Source organism: Neofelis nebulosa, chromosome 7, assembly GCF_028018385.1.
Source record: "Neofelis nebulosa isolate mNeoNeb1 chromosome 7, mNeoNeb1.pri, whole genome shotgun sequence".
Lineage (NCBI taxonomy): Eukaryota > Metazoa > Chordata > Mammalia > Carnivora > Felidae > Neofelis > Neofelis nebulosa.
The window spans coordinates 40,318,065-40,334,150 of NC_080788.1; the positions used below are offsets into that span (position 1 = coordinate 40,318,065).

Below are 16,086 nucleotides of genomic sequence, written 5' to 3' on the forward strand. Positions count from 1 at the left end.
ACAAGGAGAATGACCAATGAAGAAACAATACAGCAGCGCAAAATGGTGAATTAGAAACTAATAATATTTGCGGCGCCTGGGTGGTTCAGTCGGTTAAGCGTCTGATTTCATCTCGGGTCATGATCTCATGGTTTGTGAGTTCGAGCCCCGCATCAGGCTCTGCCCACAGCTCAGAGCCTGAAGCCTGCTTCGAGTTCTGTGTCTCCGTCTCTCTCTGCCCCTCCCCCACTCACACTCTGTGTCTTTCTCTCTCAAAAATAAACAAACATTGGGTCTGAGGATCCGCTGCCGGCTCCACGGTCGGTTTAGTGAGCCCGTTAGTGCCCCTGCCGAGACTCACGTGGCCGTCATGTCCCGCTACCTGCGCCCCCCACCCCCAACACGTCTCTGTTCCTAAGGAACGTGGCCGGCGATACCAGGTCCGAAGATTTACGAGAATGTGGTCGTTATGGTCCTATAGTTGATGTGTATGTTCCACTCGATTTCTATACCCGTCGTCCAAGAGGATTTGCTTATGTTCAATTTGAGGATGTACGTGATGCCGAAGACGCTTTACATAATTTGGACGGAAAATGGATTTGTGGACGCCAAGTTGAAATACGGTTTGCACAGGGGGATCGGAAGACTCCAAATCAAATGAAAGCCAAGGAAGGGAGGAATGTGTACAGTTCTTCACGCTATGATGAGTATGACAGATACAGACGTTCTAGAAGCCGAAGTTATGAAAGAAGAAGATCAAGAAGCCGGTCCTTTGATTACAACTATAGAAGATCTTACTTATAGTCCTAGAAACAGTGGACCGGCTGGAAGACCACGGTGTAGCAGAAGCCATTTCGACAATGATAGATTCAAACACCGAAATCGATCTTTTTCAAGATCTAAATCCAATTCAAGATCACGGTCCAAGTCCCAGCCCAAGAAAGAAATGAAGGCTAAATCACGTTCTAGGTCTGCATCTCACACCAAAACTAGAGGCACCTCTAAAACAGATTCCAAAACACATTATAAGTCTGGCTCAAGATATGAAAAGGAATCAAGGAAAAAAGAACCACCTAGATCCAAATCTCAGTCAAGATCACAATCTAGGTCTAGGTCAAAATCTAGATCAAGGTCTTGGACTAGGCCTAAGTCCAGTGGCCTCTGATAGTATAAACCTTGATATTTTTAGGCATGTATCATTCATTTACTCATAGTTTGGTTTACTTAAATTATCAGGAATACAATGTTGCAATGACGCTTAAAAAAAACACTTGTCAGTTTTCCCTGTACCAGGCAAATGGTTATAATTAAAATGATATGCTGTTGAGAAGCCACTCTTAAGAGTCCAGTTTGTTTAATGTTATGGGCAGCTACCAATCTGTGGTGTCTCTGTATATTTTTGTAAAGATTCTCATCTTTTTATGCTTGAAGTATTGGTGAAAAGATGTTGGTTGACCATAATTTGCAACATTGTCTTATTAAAAATAAACTTTCATACCCATATTTGCTAGAACTGTTAACCTAGAAATGTAGCTTGCTAAGAAGATAGAATGATACAAAAGTGAGTTGTAGCCACAGTACAACACTGACTGGTCAGACACGTTTAGGTTCAGGGTGGACCTTTTTGTCTTGTTGAGATGTTTAGGCCCGTGATAATAATAGTTAATTTATGACAGCGTGGAATAGTTCTTTTGTTAACCCCACTGTCTTGGGGAATGATGCCAACTGGGTTAAGTAGGATTTGGGGGACGATTGAGTGTTTTGACCAAAACATGGAGCCTTCGCTGCTTTTTCCTGTTTTCTATGAAGAGTTGGAACATATAAACACGGGAAGAACTCAAACCTTAAAATTTGAGCAGGTCAATGATGGCAGCAATAATTTCAAGGGGAAAAAAAATGCTCTCATGTAGTTGCTCTAAACTTTAAGGAGCATTGTTGGTCGTATCGCTTACTTTTCTTACTGCTGTTAAAAAAAGCAGCAAGTAAATTGTTTCAAAGTAGGTTTTGTTTATGCATATGCATAGTGTAAAACTGAATTTTGATGCTTCTAGCACTCGGCCTGTGCGTTTGTATCAAAATTTGCCTGCTACTTTATGAAGGAGGCTTGTTCTTCACACTTCAGTGTATTTCATGTTAGGCAAGTTGGAGGAGAACACTCCCACTCTAGGTGATTCTGTGGTGCCATGAAATTTAAAATATTTTGGAAAAAGAATTTTCAGTAGGAGTCTCATCTCTTGAGTTTGATTATCAATGTAGTACCTGGCAGTACCTGACTAAAACAAAACAAAACAAAACAACAATAAAAACCCCAATACCCTAACCACTTATAATTTTTAGCATTTTTCTGAGAGATCCTTTGGGGACAATAAAAGGGACATGTCCAATCTCATTTCAGAATAAAATTTCATCTTTAAAATTTTATATTGCTTGCTTGCAGGTATAAGTAAATATTGTGGGGAAACGATTCCTTTTAGAGGATTACTTTTTTTGATTTTGGTTTTAGTAATATAGGCCTTGCCTGTAAAGAACAAAAGATGGTTTTTAAATACTGTTTGTGGAATGTGTTTAAAGGATTGCTTCTAGAACCTTTGTATATTTGATAGTATTTCTAACTTTCATTTCTTTACTGTTTGCAGTTAATGTTCGTGTTCTGCTATGCAATCATTTATATGCACGTTTCTTTAATTTTTTAGATTTTCCTGGGTGTATAGTTTAAACAACAAAAAGTCTATTTAAAACTGTAGCAGTAGTTTGCAGTTCTAGCAAAGAGGAAAGTTGTGGGGTTAAACTTTGTATTTTCTTTCTTATAGAAGCTTCTAAAAAGGTATTTTTATATGTTCTTTTTAACAAATATTGTGTACAACCTTTAAAACATCAATGTTTGGATCAAAACAAGACCCAGCTTATTTTCTGCTTGCTGTAAATTAAGCAAACATGCTATAATAAAAACAAAATGAAGGAAAAAAAATAAAAAAATAAACAAACATTCAAAAAAATTTAAAAAAAAGAAACTGGTAACATTGAAAATGTTTATGATAAAAAAAAATACAAAAATTCCAATCACAGGGGCACCTGCCGGCTCAGTCAGAAGAGCATGTGATTCTTGATCTTGGGGTCAGGAGTTCGAGTCCCATTTTGGGTGGAGAGATTACTTAAATGAAAATAAGAAAACGTAAAAAAAAAATTCAATTATAACTTTACATAGTGCTATAATACAAGGAAATATCTTGTATTTTTGTTTTCCTTCTTTATAACCCTTGATCCTTCCCAATTTAGGGGGCTAGGATGTGGCAACCATGGCTCTTGGAGAATTGTAATCATGGAAACGGAGAATAGAGACATCAGATTCTTCTCTTTTAAACCTGGCTGCACATGTAAAACAAAATATTTGGAATAATATGCAGACTAAATAAAAAATTTCCAGGCAGACTAGGGGGAAGAAAGTCAAAAGAGAAGTAAGGGACTCTGCTCAATGACATTTACATAAATGATACAACCTGACTTTGGAGTTCAGTAAACCCCAGGAGGATTTTTTTTTTTAAAGGGGCAGGGGGAACTAAGGGAGTACCCTTGAGAAGGAGCCTCAGTCTTGCCCTCACCTCCCCTTAAGAGCTTATCCAGAGCTGAGGGAATCCCCCCTCAACACCCATGACAGGTTTAGGGATCTAGGGAAAGAAAAGACCTGTGCTCTTGCCCAGGCATTAGTGCAAGGCTCTAGAGCAGCAGTTACCTAGTGGAGATAAAGGTTAAAGATCGGCAAGAGGGCCACAGGCTTCCTGAATATGGGTTAAGGTGCAGGAACAAATGTGAGAAGGGCCAGCAAGTGGAACACAGTGTGGATTCATAACTAGAGACTGACAGATAACAGCTATCTCACTGAGTACTTCATGATGGGGGGAAGGTCATACCTGAGGATTAGCTGGTATATTCGTATCCTAGGGCAGCCATAACAAAATACCACAAAATCACATGGCTTAAAACAACAGAAGTTTAGGGGTCGGTTAAGTGTATGACTCTTGATTTCAGCTCAGGTCATGATCTCACGTTCATGAGATCAAGCCCCACACTGGGCTCCACATTGGCTGTACTGAGCCTGCTTGGGATTCTCTCTCTCTTTCTCTGTCCCTCCCTCACTCCACATACACACACTCTCTCTCTCAAAAATAAACTAACTAACCAACTAAAATAAAAAATAAATAATAAATAAATAAATAAATAAATAAAAGCTTATTCTCTTACAGTTCTGGAGGTTAGAATTCCAAAGTCAAGATGCTGGAAGGACCATGCTCCCCCTGAAGGCTCTAGGCAAGAATCCAACCTGGCGGTTGCTGGCAATCCTTGATGCCCTATGGCCTGTGGCATCATTGCTCCAATCTTCACCTTTGCTGCCAAATGATCTGTGAGTATATCTGTTCTTATTTCCTCATATGGCTTTCTTTTTGTTTGTTTGTTTGTTTGTTTATTGTTTTGTTTTTTATTTAAAAATTTTTTTCTAAGTGTTTACTTATTTTGAAGGAGAGAGAGAGACAGAGTACAAGCAGGGGAGGAGCAGAGAGAGAGAGACACACAGAATCCGAAGAAGTCTCCAGGCTCCAAGCTGTCAGCACAGAGCCCGATGCAGGGCTTGAACTCACGAACTATGAAATTGTGACCTAAGCCAAAGTCGGATGCTTAACCAACTGAGCCACCCTGGCACCCCTCCTCATATGGACTTCTTATAAGGACACCAGTCAACAAATTTGAGACCCACTCTACTCTAACATGATCTTAACTAATAACATCTGCAAAGACCCTATTTCCAGATAAGGTCACATTATGAGGTTCTGGATGAACATAGATTTGAGGAGGACACTATTCAAACCAGTACAGCTGGGATGAAGGTCTAGAGAAGGCATTGGCCGTCACACCCTTCACCAGAAAGCATCCTGAATTGAATGACTGGATTTGCCTAGAGTTAATCAAGATTACACTTTTTAGGGGCGCCTGGGTGGCTCAGTCGGTTGGGCGTCCGACTTCGGCTCAGGTCACCATCTCGTGGTCTGTGAGTTCGAGCCCCGCGTCGGGCTCTGGGCTGATGGCTCAGAGCCTGGAGCCTGCTTCCGATTCTGTGTCTCCCTCTCTCTCTCTGACCCTCCCCCGTTCATGCTCTGTCTCTCTCTGTCTCAAAAATAAACGTTAAAAAAAAAAAAAAAAAGATTACGCTTTTTACTATTAAAGGAAATGGGTCATATAAATATAGGTTGGGTCAAATTATGGAAAAACTAAGGGAATTAAATGCAGTACAAATCTGTAAGTGGCTTGAAAATATTGCTCCTGCTACATATGTAAAATGTGTATATAAAACAAGAAAGTTATGATAGGGTAGTGGGAAGATTGGTGGATCTTTCTGTAATGAATGTCAGAATGTTGTGTTCAAATTGACGCTTGTGAATTGTGACAAATGATGCTTATTGTTGCATGGATAGTGCTACCCGGCGAGGCTTTGGGCATGCCCCTCTGGGAAAGGTTTTTGTTGTTATCTTTATCATCATCACCACCATTCATAAATAGAATTAATAAACGGAATGCTTAATGTGCACCACGTGTTGTTAAGCACTTTAAATGCATTATATATTTCATTTATTCATTTCAGTGATGTTACTGAAGTCATTTTACAGATGAGAGAAATAAAACTTAGAAAAGCCTGGGAGTAAGGAGTATCTCCTTCGTAAGGAGAGGAGCCAGGATGTGATCCCAGGTATGTCTGATTCTGGGAGTGCACGCTTTTACCTGTGAATACCAGAGGAAAAGTACCACTGCCTGAAGATCATGGAGTGTTAGACACAGAAGGACTCTTAGGCTGGTCTCTGAGAAGGCCCAGTGTGGAAAACTCTCAGGATCTCTAAAACATAAGGCTAGACCCAGACAAGGACTTCACTGCCTCAGACGGGCATGGCTCCAGGAGGCAGCCCAGATTTCCCTAGGAAGCGTTCTCACTTGGCCTTGCCATCCCAGCTTTCACTCACACTTACTGCCCCCTGCCCATTATGCCAGAACCCGACTTTTTAAATGCAAGGATGAATTTGTGTCAACGCCGCCATGTTAACACAGACTACTTACTCAGATGTTGTGTGCTAGACAACTTGCCTTTTCCTGATGAGTTCCTAGAGTGCAGGGTGGTGACAAGCTGGCTAGGCTTTGTCAAGCACATACACAAGGTTGGCAAGACCCCGGCCTGACTGAGTTAGCCAGTAGAGATACAACGGGCCACTTCAGATTCGGATAGTTTAATACTTACCTACACAACAAAAGGAAGAACGCATTAAGGTGCCAGCTGCCAGTGGTTCTTGTCCCACAAATCAAAATGGAGAATACTCAAACAGAAGGGGTAAGATGACTGCAGGGTAAGTTGTGGCATACCCAGCTGCTGAGAAGCCAATTCTAGACTGCAGCTAAGTGGTTCTCATATTCTGCAGCAATATTCTGAGTGGGTGGGGCAGAGAGCCCACATCTCAACAGAACCTGGGAAATGAGAAGCTGCCAGGGGAGATTGGCTTGAGATCCTTATAAGCCTCCCATCCTCTCCTGTTCTGGGAAGATCACAAAGCATTCTGCTAAGACTCAGATAAGCTTTGATTCAAAGACTGCCCGTGAGGCCTGTGTGAGGCAACATGTGAGGTTGCCAGGGTGCAGGGTGGAGATGTTCTCTTACAGCTTCCTCTGGTTTGAGGCTTGTTAAGCTTGCCATAGAGAAAGTGAGATTGAAAACCAAGAAATCTGAATTCAAGCCTAGATCAATCCATAATTAGTCAAATGACTTAAGCAGGTACTTAACCTCTCCAGAGCTTGCTTTTTAAAATCCATAAAATTTTATATTGTTTTGTTTGCTTGCTTTTGGGGAGGTCTTTTTCCTCTTCTTAGAGTGTAAACCACACAAAGGGATCTTGTCTACTTTATTCACTATTGTAGCCCCAGTGCTTAGAACAGTGACAGGCACATGGCAGCGATTCAACAAACACTTGGTTGAATGAAATGAACTGCAAGATATTTCATTGTGTTTTGTTAGTATGTGCATGTGCATTCAAAGCCTTAAAACCTACTTTCAGGTCATTTGCAGAAAATTCACAGAGGAGTCCCAGTGAAAATGCCTGTACCTTACTGTTAGGGGAGCTCAACTGAAAAAAAAGCCCGAGGGAAGACTCATTTAAAGTGAAAGTAATTACAATGAGGAATGGAATCTTGGCACCCAAATGGATCTTTTATTAGTGCTATTATAATAAATCCTAATGATCCACACCTCTGACACATGGTCCCTTGAGTAATAGAAGAGAGGGGAGGCCAGCTTTTCCACTGTTTTGTTATACACCTTCCACTTTGCCAGTCATCTCCCCAGCCTCCCTTTTTCTCTTTCTTTTTCTCAGCCAATGCATAGTGTGAAATAGGAAGAGACTACAGGTTAACAGACCCGCCTCTGGTTGTGATTACAGCAAGTTGGTCACCTCCCTGCCGGAGCCAGTTTCTTCCTCTGTAAGTGTTATTGCGACACATACGGTTTTCCTTAATTACAACTACATAATGTGTTCTATCTCTCCTACAGATCAAGAAACCATGGCTCAAAGAGATCGACTGACCTGCTAAAGATCACTAATTAGTACTAAAGCCAAGCTTTCTGACTCCAAGTTCAGGTTTCTCTCCACCACAACAGTGGGCCGCTCAGAAGTTCCCTAAGGCCTTGGTCCCTCCCCTCTGTCATCTTTAAGAAGGGGCAGGGATTTTTACTGGCTTGCTCCCTGCTCTGATCTCAGCGTCTACAAACTCTGCCTGGTACATAGCAGGCACTCAATAAATACTTGTTGAATGAAAAAAAAAAAAAAAAGATGGATGAGCAGACACGCGCCACAATGCGTCCTGCGACTTCAAGCAAGTCGCCACCCGTTTCTGGATTTCATCTCTGTCCCCCACAGCAGCGGTGTCCGTTCCGCGCCGCGTTCGTTCCTCCGGCCACTAGACTGCACTGTGGCAAGGGACCCCACCCAGCAGGGAGCGGCGCCCTTCTTGGCCCCGCCGAGCCTTCGCTGGTCGGAGGGCGGGTCGCGACGAACCGGAAGTTCCGAGGCGCCAGCGCCGCCGCCGCCGCTGCCGCTGCCGCCTTTAAGTGCCGCGTTCGCCGCCTGGGTTGCCACCGGCGCCGTCGCCGAGGAAGCCGCTGCAGCCGGGTCGGGAGTGGAGGCGGCGCGGCATGAAGCGGCGCAGGCTCGCTCAGTAGCACGCGTCGGGACGCTCCGGGCGGGGCCGGGGGGGAAGGTGCAGTATCCGCCCCCTCTCCTTCCCCTTCGCCCGCGAGGCCTGGGCCCCAGCCCGGCGGGCCCGCTCCGCCTTACGGAGGAACCGCCCGACGCGCTCTCCCGGTTAGCCCGCTGTGCGGTTTATCCGGCGCGCCGCCCTGCGCGGATCCGAGCCGGTGGCGGGGCCCCGCTTGCCGGAAGAGGAAGCCGAGGCTCTGAGATTCCGAGTCCACCAACGTTCACTGGGCGCCCCCTGAGCGCTGGGTGCTGGCCTCTCGGCTTCCACGTCCGTTATCCTAATTGAGCCTCGCTGGGGTTGGGAGCCGGGTAATGCCCGGGCTTACGGATGAGGAAACAGAAGCTCGCAGAGGCGAAGGGATCTGCCTAAAGTTCGACTGTGGCGGATCGGATTCGGACTGAGATTTTTCTGGTTTCCCAGCCGGTGTTCCTTCCTTTTTCCTGTCCCACTCTAGGTCGATTCCCTCCCTGCTTCACTGGCCCCCGCTCATTCTCTTTCACCCACCCGGGGCAGGATATATACATTCCTTTCCCGCTCCCCCACCTCTCCCCCTCACACGCTTTTCTCCTAAGACTTCTAAGACTTGGCATTCCCTCCCCTCCCCCCCGCATTCTCCTCAACATTCTCTGCTACACCTATCCTCTTCTTCCCCATTCACACCTTTCAAGATCTTTGCCCAGTCTGTGATAATCAACCTCTCCACTAGCTCTGGACCCAGAAAAGTGAAATGGCTAGGCTTAAGTGACGCGTGGGGTGTTCAACTGGACGACTGGTTGACTCTTGGATTGAAAATTAAGAATGACGTTTTAGTGGGTCCAAATTCAGGAGTCCTGAAGCCGTTCTCTAACCCAACATGCTCTTCTCTGAGTGAGGGGCTTAGTGCATGGGCACATGTCTTGACATCTTAGTCCATCCTATGCTAGCATAGCTTCACCCTTTTCCCTCCATTGCCACTGACCTTTTCTCACCGCATCTCCCCTTCACCTACTTGGTGAGCCCAGAATTAAAACTGATAACAAAGTAACAAGTGTAATCACAGCTCCTCCTTTCTTTTTCCTTTTACTAAGCGAAAACTTCAACAAGCTTAATGCTTCCTTTTAGGGAAAAGTTACCTAATTCAATTGTTTTCAGTCTATAGGTGGAAAGGAAAGGAGCAAAAGTGGAGTGCACTTTAAACGGATAGCACATTCTTCATCTTATGAAAAAAATTATTAAATGCAAGTTAGTTCCCTTTCCATGAAAATGGCCTGTTTTATAATTTTTACTGGTTATTCTACGGAGTCTGTCTCCACCCAGCTCAGTGTGTATTATAATGTAAAAAAAGCAGGAACAGGAACAAGCACAGAGAAATAAATTTTATTAATCATCTGTCATTTTTGAGGATTTACAGTAGCCACTGAGTAACCTCACATTTGTATGCCTTTTATACTTTTGAAGGTCTTCCATAATTTGCCTTTTAATGTATATATACATGTCAGGATTTAGACTGTGTTTGGATATCCTTTTGAGTAAATTAGGCTGTACATTTCTGAGATTTTTAAAAAATTGTAATTATAATAATCTAAAATGTAGATAGAAAATAATTCAGGCATTATATATTACACCAAGAAGGTTATTTCTGTATCAGTTTTAAGTACTATTTGAGATTTAATCTTTTTGGCCACATATGCTCCGTTTTAATAATGATCAACAACAGCCTTGTATCTTATCTCATTATCCTGGTGAGCAGGATTGGATGGTGAGAAAAGGAAAGACTCCTGTGAGAAGAGAGCAAGATGAGCAGAGGGATCTATGCTTGAAGTTGAGTCACTTGAAAAAGATCTCTTTGAATGTGGAAGAGATCTGAGCAGATGAAAATACAATCAGGTAGGCATGAGGGAAGGTCCTTAAGTGAAGAGGTAGGGGGGGCAGTGAAATATATGCACTGTGCTGAAAATGTATGCTGACTCTCTCTTCTAATTTTTGAAGTTAGAATCTTAGGAATGTATTTGAGTATAAGATGTTATGGAAACCTGGAACTTAAGTCATTTAGTTACACACTTGTGTATATTACTAAAATTATACAGTATTAGATGTATCCTGGAAAATGCAGGATGTACATTTACTATAAGCACACAGAGTAGTAGAATGTCATTTGAACTGTGAAGTTTGTGTGTGTGTGTAGACAGAGACAGAAATAGTCCAGAGACCTAGTACAACTTAGGAATAGCAGGTAATTTGCTATTAATAAGTGCGCGCTAACACAACTTTTACATAGGAGAGATGTCAAGTTAATGGTGACTCAGGAAGCTGGGCACTAAGCCTTGGGAAGGCTGCCCGCTGAACTTCCCTCTTCTGTTCCGTAGCCTTATTCTTGTGAGCAATGGTTTGAAGGTGAAGTTCCAAATTTAACAAATGGGGGGTTGAAAAAAATGAGCACGGTTTGTGTAGCTTCTCTCACTTGTCCTTCACTCTGTTAGGAATCGAACTAGATCCACTTATGTATTTGATAGAAAGTAGGCCTCCCATTGGCTTTTAGGTGGGGAGTCACCACTGTCATAAACTGCTCCTTACTATCGGTGTGCTAAGTAGCAGTTGAGCTAAATGACTTTTCTCTACCGAACTGTTTGGATTTTGGTCATTGGAGGTAAATGTCCTGTCCTAGTAGCATTGCAAGTTGGATACTTGATAAAACTCTTGAGTGGGTTTTTTGTCCACTTGTGCTACTGTTACATTGAAAATGGTAATACGTGGCTGTAGCATGAAAAAAGACACACTGTTCTGGCCACACACTGTTCTGCCATAAAGCTTGCCTAGTGTAGTAATTCACAACCCACACCTGCTAACTAATTACTTTTTCTCTGTGGTTGGTAGTTACCACGAACTCTTGTTAACCTGGGAAGCTGAGCTTTAAAAAAGACATCGTATTAAATATACAATCATGTACTGATTGTTGCTCTAGAAGTAGTTAATAATTATGTGAAATCCGTTACATAAATGCAATCTATTTATCTCCCAAATCAAAAAGAGCAGGTTGCTCCAGAATTTTTATGTTGCTTCTTTTTGGTAGTTTCATGAATAATGCGTGGCAGAACATCACACAATGGCTTATGATAACACTTCTTGATATTTTCTCTGACACTTTGCTTGTGTTACATTTAAGTGTTGAAATAAAGGAAAATACATCCTCTTCTGAATTTGTAAAATGAAAAGAAACACCATTAGTAGATGAAATGTTAATATTGTTTTGGGGTTGAACTGGTAAATTGGGTTCCCACTTCATATATTGATAGTACAAAAGTTAAATGCTTTTTGCATAAACTATTTCAACTAATTAAAGCCGCTTGAAAATAGTATCTTTTTCCTCTCTGAGAGTAAAAGTTGTATAATCTATAATCATAGTTACATAAATTCCTTATAGTCACCAAAAGTGATGGTAAGATAGCGATGTCTAGGCAAGAGCAGAAGACAAAGAAAAATGTACCAGCCAGTTAAGTCTTTTGTTGTTTGGAGTTCTATTTAAAAGGATACAGTATTTATATTTTCATGGGTAAGTGCCCTATTACATTACATTGTATTATTACAAGTACATTGTTGACAGCAATTTTATCACTGTTCTAATTGGTCACAGTTATTTCTGTTAACTGAAGAAGTTCATGTTTATCAAATGTGTTACTTTTTTAAGTGCAAAAACACTTAGCTCCCTTAGCACATTTAGCTTCACTATTGACATGCTCTTGGATGGAACATAGCAGCCAACTGGCATATGGCCTGTTTCCTTCCAGTGTGGGAAAGAAAAAAGGAATTTTGGCAAGAGATATGTAAGGACAGCCTTTTATAAAAGGTCCTAAAGCGATTTATAGTTATAGTGAAATAGACATGACCTCAATTTTTTAAAAAAAATCTCATTTTTAAACTGAACCGAGAAGAGGGAGCTATTTTACTAGCTTTCATTGCAAATGTGCTGAAGACCATCTTTTTCTTGCCTTTTTTCTGGGGGGGAGGGGGGAGTACTATCAGACTGTCATTCCGATTAATATAAAAGAAGGCAGGCCTGTGAACAACTAACTTCACGTGCCTTATTTTTCTAGGAAAATGCAACATGGCAGCAGCAATGGAAACAGAACAGCTGGGTGTTGAGATCTTTGAAACTGCAGAGTGTGAGGAGAATATTGAATCACAGGATCGTCCTAAATTGGAGCCCTTTTATGTTGAGCGATATTCCTGGAGTCAGCTTAAAAAGCTGCTTGCTGATACCAGAAAATATCATGGCTATATGATGGCTAAGGCACCACATGATTTTATGTTTGTGAAGAGGAATGATCCAGATGGGCCTCATTCAGACAGGATCTATTACCTCGGTGAGTATGAAGTCATAGTTTCTAGGGGAAATTCTTTCTTGATTCAAACTTACAAGCTAGATACAATTGGTGAACAAATAAATGAATCAGTAATGTTCCATTCAAGGGAAAAAAACGATTGGAAGAACTTCAGTTTTGGTGCTGTTGTAATTTCGGTTTGTCCCATTATTTTCACTTGCAGGTACGAAACCATGAGTTGATTGTGGCCTGCCTTTCAGAATCAAAGTTAAAGATGCCAGAAATTACTTCTTCCTAAAGCTAGTTCAAAATGCCTTTCCTTGGGAATGGTCAGATTAGGAACACAAACAGTAAAACCGCTCTCATAAGTTGCTACTTTCATTTTTTTTAAACCAAGACTGGATTTGGTGTCTTTTTTTCTGAGCCTGTTCACTCCAGATTTAAGATCCATCTAAATTAAATATATTATGCCACTGACTGACTTTTTTGTTTATTAACCTTTTAAAAATAAATTTATTCCTCTCCTTCAAGGTTATTTCATTCATATACATGCATATATTTTTAGAGCTATTCTCTGGATTAGTGCACATCAGTAATTATAGATGCATTTTTTTTTTTAACAACTCCAGAGTATTCCATTATATAATTGTGCCATATTTACTTAACCATGCCCCTAATAATGGGCATTTAGGTTTTTCTGTTATACTGTTAGAAAAGATGATGCAATGAATATTTTCTGTGTTAGATCAATTTGTACATTTGTGAATTTTATTATGTATAGGACTGATTCCAGAGAGTGGGAATGTTGGGACAAGAGTTGTATGTATTCTGAATTTTGGTTGATATTGTCAAATTACCCTTCCATCGAGGGTTTATATTCCTATCAGCATTGTCTCAGAGTATCTGTTTCTACACACCTGTACCAGTAGTGGGTAATCAGACTTTTTTATCTTTTCTAGTCTGATTAGTGAACAGCCATCTCATTGTAGTTTTATAAATTACTATTTTTTTAAGTTGAAGTATAATTGACATATATATTAGTTTCAGGTGTATGACATAAAGATTGGATATTTATATACAATATAAAAGGATCACCAAAATAAATGATCTAGATATTTTATAATAATGTCTAGATTTTTTTTTTTTTAATTTTTTTTTAACGTTTATTTATTTTTGAGACAGAGAGAGACAGAGCATGAACGGGGGAGGGTCAGAGAGAGGGAGACACAGAATCTGAAACAGGCTGCAGGCTCTGAGCTGTCAGCACAGAGCCCGACGTGGGGCTCGAACTCACGGACCGTGAGATCATGACCTGAGCCGAAGTTGGCCGCCCAACCAACTGAGCCACCCAGGCGCCCCATAATGTCTAGATTTTAACTAGATATGTTTCACCTTACATAGTTAACAAAAACTTTTTTCAATGATTTTTTTTTTATGATAACTTTTTTTTTTAGTTTATTTATTTATTTTGAGAGAGACAGAGTACCAGTAAGGGAGGGGCAGAGAGGGAGAGAGAGAATCCCAAGCAGAGCTCAAACTCATGAAGCTGAGATCATGACCTGAGCCCAAACCAAGAGTCAGACACTTAACCAAGTGAGCCACCCAGGTGCCCCACTTACCTACTTTTAAGATCTGTTCTCCTACCAACTTTAAAATATGCAATACAGTATTATGAATTATAGTCACCACTCTGTACCTTATATCCCTGTATCTCATTATAGTTTTAATTCCAGTTATAAGTGAGGTTGAGCATCTTTTTACATATTTAAGAGACCTTTATATACCCTTTTCTGTGACTGATTTATTTATAACATTTGTCTGTTTTTTGTTGGACTGTGGGTGTTTCTTATTAAAACATTTTTTTTTTTGTATAATGAGGGAATTAAACCATTGTAGTATTTTCCTCTGAGGTTTAATTTGTCTTTTGTCTTTAGTGCCTTTTGCCACATAGAAATTTGTGATTTTTTTTTTTTTTTTTTGATAGTTAAATTTGTATTCTCTGTAAGCTTTGGCATCGTATCTAGAAAGGCTCTCCCTGGGGCGCCTGAGTGGCTCAGTCAGTTAAGCGTCCAACTTCGGCTCAGGTCATGATCTCACAGTTTGTGGGTTCAAGCCGCATGTCAGGCTGTGTGCTGACAGCTCAAAGCTTGGAGCCTGCTTCGGGTTCTGTGTGTCTCTCTCTCTCTGCCCTTCCCCACTTGTGCGCGCACTCTCTCTCTCTCTTTCAAAAATAAATAAACATAAAAAGAAAAAATTAGGCTCTCCCAACTCCAGGATTATGTCATTTAAAATCTGTATATATTTTGGGGCGCCTGGGTGGCTCAGTCGGTTAAGCATCCGACTTCGGCTCAGGTCATGATCTCGCGGTTCGTGAGTTCAAGCCCCGCGTCGGGCTCTGTGCTGACAGCTTCAGAGCCTGGAGCCTGTTTCAGATTCTGTGTCTCCCTCTCTCTCTGACCCTCCCCCGTTCATTCTCTGTCTCAAAAATAAATAAACGTTAAAAAAAATTAAAAAAAAAAACATTTAAAATCTGTACATATTTTGGACTTTCTGTTTTGTTCCATTGCTCCCTCAGATCGAGTGCAGCATAGTATTACTATTATTGTTATCATAACTCTATATGTTTTCCTATTTGGTAGCACTAGTCACCTTTCATCACTCTCTTTCATATTTGTTTTGGCTATTTTTGTTTGCTTGTTTTTCTATGAACACTTAAAAATAGCCTACATAGCTTTTTTTTCCTAATGCTGTTTAAACTCTTTTAGGATTTATGTTACATTTATAGGTGAAGTTAGGGAAAATTGACAGTCTTCAAAATTTTGAGCTCTTCAAGAAAGTTGTATGCCTTTTCATTTGTTCAAATCTTTTATATTCATCTGAATTTAAAATATTTTTTTTGTATAAATCCATTGTTCTAAAAGTTTTAATATACTTTGAACACCCATAAGTGTGTTCTAGTGTGTCATCAGGAGAGAAACAATGGGAAAAGTTTGTTTTGTGCTTATATGGAACTGGTGTGTGTGTACCTAGAATGCCTTGGAAGTTTTTATTGGTCACATATGAAGCCAGGGAAGACATGGAACAAGGCACAGTTTCAAGAGGTTCAGCTGAAATGATTATGGGGAATGGTTCTCATTTGAAAATAGATGAGAACCAAGTTTTTCATATTTGAGGGCTGAAGACTCAAATCTTTTTTTTTTTTTAATGTTTATTTTTGAGAGACAGCATGAGTGGGGGAGGGGCAGAGAGACAGGGAAACATAAATCTGAAGCAGGCTCCAGCCTCTGAGCTGTCAGCACAGAGCCTGATGCAGGGCTTGAACTCAGAGACCACGAGATCATGACCTGAGCCAAAGTTGGACGCTTAACCGGCTGAGCCACCCAGGTGCCCCAGGGCTGAAGACTCTTAGAAGGAGAAGGCTTAAGGAGGATATGATCACATTTTATAAAATTATGAATGGTATAGATAGGTGACTGCCATTCTGATAATTCTTTAACAAAGTAACTCTAGAATTACAGAATACATT

General features: G+C 41.0%; 1 protein-coding gene and 1 pseudogene across 4 annotated transcripts in view; both read left to right on the forward strand.

The window, feature by feature from the left end:
• Window positions 1-349: 349 nt before the first annotated feature.
• LOC131516405 (serine/arginine-rich splicing factor 10-like) lies at window positions 350-2,933 on the forward strand (annotated as a pseudogene).
• A 5,118-nt stretch (window positions 2,934-8,051) lies between these two features.
• DPP8 (dipeptidyl peptidase 8) overlaps window positions 8,052-16,086 on the forward strand; it is a 67,890-nt gene continuing 59,855 nt past the window's right edge. Inside the window, exons 1-3 of one of the 4 annotated variants that reach the window (XM_058737347.1) lie at window positions 8,052-8,262; window positions 9,992-10,128; window positions 12,333-12,602. In XM_058737347.1, the coding sequence (XP_058593330.1) occupies window positions 10,092-10,128; window positions 12,333-12,602 (307 nt within the window). In that variant the 5' untranslated portion in view covers window positions 8,052-8,262; window positions 9,992-10,091. The other 3 variants (XM_058737343.1, XM_058737345.1, XM_058737344.1) reach the window with 3 other exon arrangements.